Source organism: Solanum pennellii, chromosome 7 (genome assembly GCF_001406875.1).
Source record: "Solanum pennellii chromosome 7, SPENNV200".
NCBI classification, from domain to species: domain Eukaryota; kingdom Viridiplantae; phylum Streptophyta; class Magnoliopsida; order Solanales; family Solanaceae; genus Solanum; species Solanum pennellii.
The window spans coordinates 74,221,235-74,231,678 of NC_028643.1; the positions used below are offsets into that span (position 1 = coordinate 74,221,235).

At 32.8% G+C, this 10,444-nt stretch overlaps 2 protein-coding genes across 2 annotated transcripts in view; both read left to right on the top strand.

Moving 5' to 3' along the window:
- Positions 1-1,259, top strand: part of LOC107025655 (external alternative NAD(P)H-ubiquinone oxidoreductase B1, mitochondrial-like) — a 6,670-nt gene extending 5,411 nt beyond the window's left edge. The window contains exons 9-10 of the mRNA XM_015226419.2: positions 907-1,026; positions 1,127-1,259. Coding sequence (XP_015081905.1) covers positions 907-1,026; positions 1,127-1,214 — 208 coding nt within the window. The 3' untranslated portion in view covers positions 1,215-1,259. The remainder of the gene's footprint in view (positions 1-906; positions 1,027-1,126) is intronic.
- A 3,431-nt stretch (positions 1,260-4,690) lies between these two features.
- On the top strand, positions 4,691-5,887 carry LOC114078044 (aspartic proteinase CDR1-like). Its single transcript, XM_027918549.1, has one exon. The coding sequence runs from the start codon at positions 4,691-4,693 to the stop codon at positions 5,885-5,887; it is 1,197 nt and encodes a 398-aa protein (XP_027774350.1).
- Positions 5,888-10,444: the final 4,557 nt, after the last annotated feature.

Sequence of the window (10,444 nt, forward strand, 5' to 3'; positions counted from 1 at the left end):
TCCGTTTAGACATACCATCTTGCTCATATTCCCCTCCATATAGATAACCTTAGCTCTGATACCAGTTGTTGTGACGAAAAGATGAAACTGAAAATCTAACAATAAAGAACACCAAGTTTAACGTGGAAAAACCCTTCAAACCGAAGGTAAACACCACGGGATCGACAAGATCCGAATTGCTTCACTATAACAATAAGAGGGTTACAAATATTCTTCTAATGGCTACACAACAAGTGCCAAAAGAGAACAAACAATAGCTACACCAACAAAAGATAAATAGAAAGAAACACCACCCAAACCCAGCTTCTGTTCGGGACCTAAAACAGGATCTTTCTGACCTCCGAATCCGATCTCCACCGTTCAAATCAGCCACCAAGATGTTAGGAACACTCAGTCCAAATTTCAGCCCGATCCAACGGTTAGTTAATCGGGAAACACGATCTGAACGTTGCTGGTCGGAGAAAAGACTGCAGCAAAAGAATCCTTTTCTTTCTCTCTTTTTCTCTTGTTGAAAGCTCTCTCAAAAACCTCTCTTATGTTTTAAAGAAGTATGTATAGTAGACGACGAATTTCCTTACTTCTCTGTGTATTTACTTCCTTATATTTTAAATTCCCTTCGTCAAAATCCTGACTCTACTCTGTTTCACTCAGGTAAGCATAGTTTAAGCCAGATCTTAGTGTTACTTATTCATCTCAACTCGACAATCACTTCCCTTTGTTTCTTAATCCTTTTTTCGCAAATGATATGGCATACGTAGACCATAAGTTTCAGAAGTCTTATAGCCACACAAATGTTATGATATGTTTAAGAATTTGAGTTCCAAGATATTGTTCGTGCAATGATTCTATGCACTTGCTTAAAATTTTAGATCCGTCTCTGGTTCATTCTCGAATATTGTGATGCAGATATCGGCATTTAGGGCAATTTGCACCATTAGGTGGGAGCAAAGCAGCAGCAGAGCTTCCTGGAGACTGGGTATCAATGGGTCGTAGCACACAATGGCTTTGGTACTCTGTTTATGCAAGGTGATTAATTAAATGTATTAATTAATCAATAATCACATAATTATGTATGTTTTGAGAAGATTTAGTCTTAATTAATATATAATATTTATCATTATTTCAGCAAGCAAGTTAGCTGGCGTACAAGGATCTTAGTTGTATGGGATTGGACAAGAAGATATATTTTTGGAAGAGATTCAAGTCGAATATGATGCTTTAATATTTTGACATTGGCTCTTTGCTACTTTTTGGTTACCAAATGCAATAATTTTATATTTGTATAAACTTTTAATGTACATCGAATAGTAATTAATAATTGCAAAATTTTGAAATTTTTTTTCAAAATATCAATATTTTAGTATTTAATAGGGTATTGTGTCAGCAGTTTCAATATATAGTGATAATGTCAAAATTTTATCTTATTATATATGTTAATTATATTTTAATTATTTGATTTAATTAAAAAGAATACAGAATTTATATAACAAACAGGAGCTGGGGAGAGAAATTTTAAAAAAAGTTACAGATGCTTAAAACTCTCAATATCGACATAACTAACACAAAAAAACAGAATACAAAATATATTAAATCTATGAAATACAAAAATATATACTAACTATAACAAAATCAAAATTCCATATACACTTCAAAATCTATGAATACAAAAGACATTAAATTTGTGAAATACAAAAATACATATTAAATAAAGAGAATCAAAATTATACACTTCCAAATCTATGAATACAAAATACATTATATCTTTAAAATGCAAAAACACATACTAACTATAACAGAATTTAAAATTCATATACACTTACAAATCTATTCTATAATAGTAAATAACACAATCAAACGCATAATATGTGTTACATTGACATAACTAACAAAAAAAATACAATAAATCTATGAAATATAAAAATACATACTAACTATAACAGAATCAAAATTCTATATATACTTCCAAATCTATTATATAATAGTACAAACGCATTGTAACATGTATTTATTTGAATAAACAAATTCAACTAAACATGCAAGACACAGAACATGCAAAAAAATAAAATACCTCTTCTCTAACAATTTGGTCTTCTTCAACTTCGTCGTTATGAATTTGTGTGGGATTTTGCACACCGACGGAGTCCTGCAATTTTCCCCGTCGTCTATCCTCCATAGATTTAGAAGCGGAACCTACATTGTTGTTTATTTCTTGAGTGAAAAAAAGATTAAATGATGGAAAATCAGAGAAAGTTTGATTATTTTATCTGATACCTCTAGTAACTCTCTTGAAATCATCCATTGAAGAGAGAATTTTGGATTATCAATCCCGAAAAGAGGTTTTAAGAACAACAAATCAAAAAGATTTAAAAACAGTAAAATCAGTAAGCAAAAATAATAAAGAATATGATAAACATGAATCCTAAATCAATGTTAATCTTCAAATCCAATCTTGAAATAAAAGTAAAAGAAAATAATTGAATATAAAAATATATTGAATCTGAAAATCTGGGGATATTTGATTTGGATTAATCTTAGAGAGAGAAATTAAAAAAAGGACTTTAATATCTAACTAATTAATAGGGGACCGTATAATCTATGAGAGAGAAAACATGATTTGTATCAGAATATTTTTTTATTTTTAAAATAATGATATTTTTGACATGTTTACTAATATTATTAAAATAGGAAGATTATCACTAAATAAGTTAATTTTTTTTGACTAGTTAACTAAATTTTCCTTATTTTTATCCTCCGTTAATAGTTGAGGTTAAAAAAAACATAATACATAAATATGCCCTTTAACTTGGCTTCAAATTACATTAATGCCCTTCAACTTTGGGTGTGCACAAGTAGACACTTAACCTTGTATAAAGTTGAACAAATAAAGACACGTGTATGTCTATTTATTCAAGTTTATATAAGTTTAAGTGTCTACTTGTGCATACCCAAAGTTGAAAAACATAAATATGAAATTAGGTTAAGTTAAGGAACACATTTATATATTATGCTAAAAAAAAATTCTATTAATTTTTAAAGATTTTGATTGCTCACATAGTCGCTCCAACTTTTTAAAATATTGCCATTATTTATTTTTCTGAGCAAAGGACGCCTAAATAAAGGAGAAGTCCGTGAAAATTTAAAAGTAATTATATCTATACGTACATGGAACTTTATAAACTAATATCAAATACAAAAAAAATAGTTACCACTTACCATTTACTCCTCAAATTTCACATAAACAACATTCAAACATACGAAATGTGTAAACCAATGAATAAATGTGAGTCAGGTATTAAGCTGATTTTGGGTTGGGTTGGTTTCAAATAGATTCAGATTCTAATTTAAATAATGTGATAATTACATCATCATAGCTATCATTGGAGGTTTTGACCAAACTAAGTTATTATATAAAACAATTTATCAAAATAATATATTTTAAATTTTTTTTACAAAACTAGTATAAACGTATTTCACAGTAACGTTTTAGGGTATATTTCATTTTTTAAAAGCTGAGGCGTTAGGTTGATTTACGTTACTCACAGTAACGTTTTACTACTAAAACGTTGCTCAGTAATGTTTTACTCCTAAAACGTTATTCACAGTAACGTTTTAATAGTAAAACGTTACTTATAGTAACGTATATCAACCTAACGCCGTCAGTTTTTTAAAAATGAAATATACCATAAAACGTTACTGTGAAATATGTTTATATTAGTTTTGTAAAAATTTTAAAAAACATATTATTTTGATAAATTACTTTATATAATAACTTAGTTTGGTAAAAAATTCCTATCATCACCATCAATTACGAGTCACTAGCACCAATTATCACCCGTCAATTACCCTTATTATAAACTATATTCATTTCCCAATATACTTCTCTAAACATTTGATTTAATATATTTTATTGTAAAATTATTCTATTTATTGTTCATTAAAGAATGTATCAAAGCCAATTTTGGACAAAGTAAAAATAGTTGGAGAAAGTAAATTTAATAAAATTAGGTGATAAGCGTTTTTTCCTTCACTTTGCACCCCGCTTGGGACCACAAATTTCCAGAAGTCTATTACATTGCTTTATATTACAAAGGAAAACAATTTCTTTATAAAATAGCATTACATCGATCCCTATTTTATATGTCAATCTTTTGGATTTCAAGAGTCAAACAAATTTATCTTTGATTGTAAATTTTTGATACATTTATTAAACATTTTGAATTATTAATCATTGTGACTCATAGTACTTTTTACGTAGTTTACAAATATATAAATTTCATTTTTATAAAAATGAAGTTTTCATCTGCAAATTTTCGATTAAACTTAAAGTGTTTGACTCACAAAACATAAAATGTGTCATATAAATTTGAACGGTACCACAAAACACAAAATGTGTGTACCAACTTTTTGCATGTACCAAAGTTGTTGAATCACACAAAACCATCCCCAATTAGACCAGAAAAAATAATATTACACCTATAAGAAGAAACTGTCCACATGACTCAATGCACTCCATTTTATTTTTACTATATACTTGTCTCTAGCTAGTTTTCAAAGGAAATGAAAAAGATCTATAATTCAACTTACCAAAATGATGAAATTGTTTGTTGTAGCATCCTTATTGCTACTACAACTTCATCAAACCACAACCAAACATGATCACAAGACCAAAAGTAATGGTCTAATGATAAAAATGATTCACCGTGACTCAAGGAAATCTCCATTCTACGACCCAAAACTTACACTAGAAGATCGTGTGAGAAGAATGAATATGAGATCAGAAGCTCGCATTTCACAGCTTTTGGTTGACAATAATCTAGAAAAATATGTTGATGCATTTCAAATTATCCCATTTGAAGGGTACGAGTTTCTTGTTCCATTAAAAATTGGCACACCTCCTGTGCCACAAATTCTTGTCATGGACACTGGTAGTTTATTACTTTGGGTTCATTGTGGCTACACCATGGGTGGTGAACGCTCACCATATCCACTATACATCTATTCACATTCTCCATCATATATTGAAGACGTGTTCTGTAAAACACCTATGTGTGAGTTTATAATGCTTAAAGGCGAATGTGGACGTGACTCGAAGAGATGTGAGTATACATATAGATATATGTCAGGTATGACTCAGGGAAATCTTGCTTCTGAAGTTTTTACATTTCAGTCACCAAATGGAACTGATGTGACTATGAACAAGCGTCTTATGTTTGGATGTTCCTCAATACTTTCTAAAGGTGCAAATCATGTTAGTGGAATTCTTGGACTTAGCAAACGAGCTATTTCTTTGATTTCTCAACTAAATCATACTGGATTTTCCTATTGTATCGGTAATATTAATGACGAAGACTATGATTCAAACACATTGGTTTTGGGAGGAGAGCCTGTAATTTTGGAAAACTCTACTCCCATGTTTATAGTTATAGGAAAATACTATATAACCTTAGAAAAAATTAGTGTGGGAGACAAGTTTCTTGACATCGATTCAAGTATATTCAAGAGGATCAATTACGAAGGTGGAATGCTTGTTGATAGCGGAGCCACTTCAACTTATTTGCCTGATATTGGATTCAATAAATTGAAGGAGGAAATAAGATTTGTGATTGGTACGACATTAACAGAGCATATAAGCTCAAGAAAAGGTGAACTATGTTACCGTGGAACTATCAGTGAAGATCTTAAAAATTTTCCGACCATAGCATTTCATTTTGTTGAAAATGCTGTATTGAAGTTTGATGCTCAAAATTTATTTCGACAAGATAAAAGTGACTATTTCTGCTTGTCTTTACAAAGTACGGATAGTGACCGGCTCTCTCAGAAACTCCCTTTTAGCATATTAGGTATTTGGGCACAACAATTTAATTACATCGCCTTTGATATTTATTAATATAATGAGAATGTCCTTCACTAAGATAGATTGTGACATCCTGTATGATTAATTCAATGATAATAATCTTTCAATTTTACTCTCTTTGTCATACAATACATTTTTATGAGTAATATGATATGAACCAACTTGTATTGATGACTGATAGGGAATACAAGCTTTTAGGGAATCAAAACTTTATGAGAAAAAGTAAGAAACTACAGAGCATTCAACTACGAAAAGCAACTAAAAGGAAAACTTTGTATTTTCTCTGTCCACTATTGTGTGTCAGAATAAAATATGCACAATCTTAGAAGAAAAACTTAATATAAAGTGCAATTTGATTAATATAACCCTACTATCTTTTTTTTTAACTACTAGACAGTGTCTAGCGGTCTTTTATTAAACATAAAAAATATCAATTGGACAAATACAAGCAAAGGGGGCTAGGCCTTATCTTAGTAATCCTAATGAAATATCTAATTTCTGCCATCTAACAAGTATGAAGAAAATAAGAGCTAGACAGAATTACGTATTTTTAATCATAACAGAGTTTGTAATACACTCCATGATGATATTACGAATAAGAATACTTAAATAATGTAGAAATATGTCAATCAAGAAGAAAGTTGAGTTACCAGCCTCAAACTTTCTAATACTAAAGCATGAGTTAAAAAAAGATTGATTGTCCAACCACACTTGATGTTTCATACCTTCTTTGCTGATTTATTGGATCTAGTTGAGCCTATTAATACTGTCAAATGGTTTTGTTTTGCCTGTCGCATCGATAGGTGCCTTGGAACAAACTCCTCAGACATTTTACCGTCCCAACTATGTTACCTTCCATATGTCTTTTTTTGCTTTTGTTGCTTCCGCTTCTTTGTTGCCTAAGTGTTATATCTCCTTCTCTGGTCACTCTATTAGAGCAAATGTCCAGCACATTGTCTTCCTCATCTTCATCAAGAGAATCCTCTCCCAAATTCACTCCATCTTCATCAAGAAAATCCTCACCCAAATCAATTATATTTGACACTAAGTCACTTGACTTATTCTTCCTTGCAAGCACACATTTAGGCACAAATACATGAGCTTGGGACTTGATTTGCTATTTAAAGCAGGTGGTGAGACTTGTTTTTCTTGGATCAAATCGTGGTCATTCTCTGTTAACCTTACTTGCTTTTCAGTGGTCTTCAACAAAGTATCAAAGTTATTCGAACATAGTAGGTCTCTTGAGGCATTACTAGTATCTTGGCTCTTCTAGTCAAACCCTTTTCACTACATGGAGAATTATTTTGACTAGTATGGGAAAGACTTTGACTACTAGTTGATTTTTTGTGTGCAACTAGTGTCCAATTCTTAGTTTGATTCTCGTTTTCACTTGCAAAACATGCTGCCCAGCATCTTCACTTCAACATCATATGTTATTGTGTCCTTTGAAGCTGGGGGTTTTAGTTTTCCAAAGGATGATTCAACCCAAGATTTACAAGAACGTCTATCATGTGTGATAGAACGTGATAGAATCGTTAATTCGTTTTGATGATAGACAAAAGCGCAAAGAACAAGTAGAAAATGTACGCAGCAAAAGAAGTCCGAGATCAACTAAAATAGAGTTATTTGTCAAAGTCAAAGTAATATATTAAAGGTACAAGTCAATACAAATAAGGAAAACCTTAAATATACTATTAAGGAAGAAAGTGGTGTATAATAAGGATTCTAATTTAAAAAGGAATCCTTGTTTAAACATAACTTTCTTACCTTATTAGTAGGGATTGTACAAGGCAAAAACTCTATAAGAAGCACACGAGGCAGAAAAGAACTACACGACTTCACGCAGAGAACAAGGGAGAATTATTCATCAAATTGAAGTCTTCAAAGTTGATAGGATTGCTACGTTCAAAACATTCTTGAGTGAGAAAGTTTTATCGGGTAAAACTATTTGTCTTGTCTTTGTTCTTAATTGTAATTCACAGTTTATTGTACAAAGGGTGGGTTTGGCTCTTTGTAGGGTTGAGTGTTAGTGAGGGTTGTAACAAAAGGTGGGTTTGGCCTTTTGGAGAGATCGATTGGAGTCAATCGAGGGAGTAGTAGAGATAAGACTTTTTGATTATTGAGTTGTAATCACAAAATCTTATAGTTGAATTAATAAAACGAGGTTTTTCCTTCCTTGAGTGAGGAAGGTTTTTAATTCAGTAAGTGTTTGTGTCTTTACTCTGTCTTTACTTAAAAGCAACTTACACGAACCTGGTTCGTGTTCTGGGGTAAGGTTTCTTCAATTGGTATCAGAGCAGGTCTTTTCGTTAAAAGATTCACACCTTGAAAAGATTCAATGGCAGCACCACCTACCCCACAAGAGGGAGCTTCACAAACACGACCACCACTGTTTAATGGCAAATATTATGGATGGTGGAAAAATCGTATGATGGACCATCTTATTGGCGAAAACCCTGATCTGTGGGGAGTAATTCTAGATGGCCCAACCATACCTATGAAAACAGCAACTGATGGAATCACCAAAATCCCAAAGGAAAGAAAGGAATGGAATGTTGAAGACAAGCTTGCAATTCAAAACAATGCCAAAGCCAAGAAAATTCTGATATGTGGCATAGGACCAGACGAATATAATCGAATCTCGTCATGTCAAGATGCCAAAGCCATATGGGAAACACTGCAGACAGCTCATGAGGGAACAACACAAGTCAAGAAATCTAAGATTGATAACTTGAACAGGCAATATGAGCTGTTCAGGATGGCAGAAGGAGAGACTATTCAAGACATGCACACCAGGTTCACATCCATCATCAATGAAATGTACTCTTTAGGAGAGATAGTGCCTAATGGAAAAGCAGTAAGGAAACTCTTGAGTGTCCTTCCTGAAACTTGGGAAAGCAAAGTCGAGGCTATCACTGAAGCCCGCGACCTAGACTCACTGGGAATGGATGAGTTAATTGGTAATCTCATTACTTATGAACTTAAGAAAAACCAAGAAAAGGAAATTGGAGGAAAAAGAAAGGAAAGGAACCTGGTTCTAAAGGCTACTGCATCAGATGATTTTGAAGATGAAAACATTGCCCTCATAACTAAAAGGTTCACGAGAATGCTAAAGAAAGGGCAACCCTTTCAAAAGAAAGCTTTTCAAAAATCATCTGAAAATACTAAAGACCAGGTTTGTCATAAGTGTGGGAGTCCAGATCACTTCATCAAATTCTGTCCACTCTGGGCCGTAGAACAGAAAAAGGTAAACTATGAGAAAGGGAAAGATACCAGAAAGGATAAGTTTGTCCCCTCAAACAGAAGAATGACAATTCAAGAGGCAGACATGTCAATGAAGAGGGCTTTTGCAGCAATGGGGAATTCATCTGATGAAGAGTTTGAGGGTGATGAGATAGAAAACCAGTCTCTTTTTGCACTAGAACAAGAAGATGATTATGACTTTCTTGCCCTTGTAGCAGTGGAAAACAAGGAAGAAAGGGAAACTTGCAGATCACAAGAAACCATACTAGCACTTATGGCTGGATCAGATTCTGAAAAGGAAGAAGAAGAAGAAGACATAAATGAAAAGGTCAGTCTTCATAACTTACAAGACAATCTAGGTTTATACTCAAAAAGAGAACTAGAATCCTTACTCTACACTCTCATTGATGAATATAAAACCATAGACTCAAAAAGGGAACTGATAATGGAAGACTATGCATCACTAAGAGAAGAAAACAAGAGTCTTGAAAAACAGAATCTTCACCTTTTATCCAAGAATGCCAAACTAAGTAAAAATCTAGAACTGGTAATTAAAAGGAATGAAACACTCTCCAAAGAGCTTCTTGTGACTAAAACTGAAGCAGAAAATGGAATGAGATGGACCAGGTCCTCCATACTGCTTGACAACATTCACAAGAATCGCACATTTGAGAAACATGGGATAGGTTTTGATAGAACCAGCTCTCAAGTAAAAAATCCCAACATAGACTGTTTATGCATGCACTGTGGACTGGTAGGACATAAAAGTCATGATTGTCAAAAGAAACAAACTGCTCATAACAAAAACTTGAAATCCTTGAGAAAACCTCATCATGATAAACTCAATGAGCAAAAACAAATCTCTATAGACAAGTCTCTTCCTAGATGGGCCAAAAGAAATCTTATTCACCCATTCCCTAAGCTTAAATCAAAGTGGATTTGGGTACCAAAATCTAAAATCCAACAATAAATTGCAGGGATCAGTGAAGAGGAAGCAGCAACAATGGTACTTGGACAGTGCATGCTCAAGACACATGACTGGAGATAAAAGAAGCTTCCTCTCACTCAAGAACATCAAAGGAGGACATGTTGCCTTTGGTAATGGTAAAAGTGGAGAAATTCAAGGAATTGGAAAGGTTGGAACAATGGATACTCATGCAATTGAGAATGTATATTATGTAAATGGTCTACAACATAATCTTTTGAGCGTATCGCAAATATGTGATAAAGGAAACAACGTTATCTTTACAGAGAAAGAATGCAGAATAACCAACTCAGTGACTGGAAACCTGGTTCTACTAGGAAAGAGACACAAGAATGTGTACAAAGTCAAGACTGTTGACTCCA

What these genes read in the sequence shown, in the direction of transcription:
- LOC114078044 (XM_027918549.1), top strand. Translation starts at nt 4,691, where the DNA reads ATGATTCACCGTGACTCAAGGAAATCTCCATTCTACGACCCAAAACTT.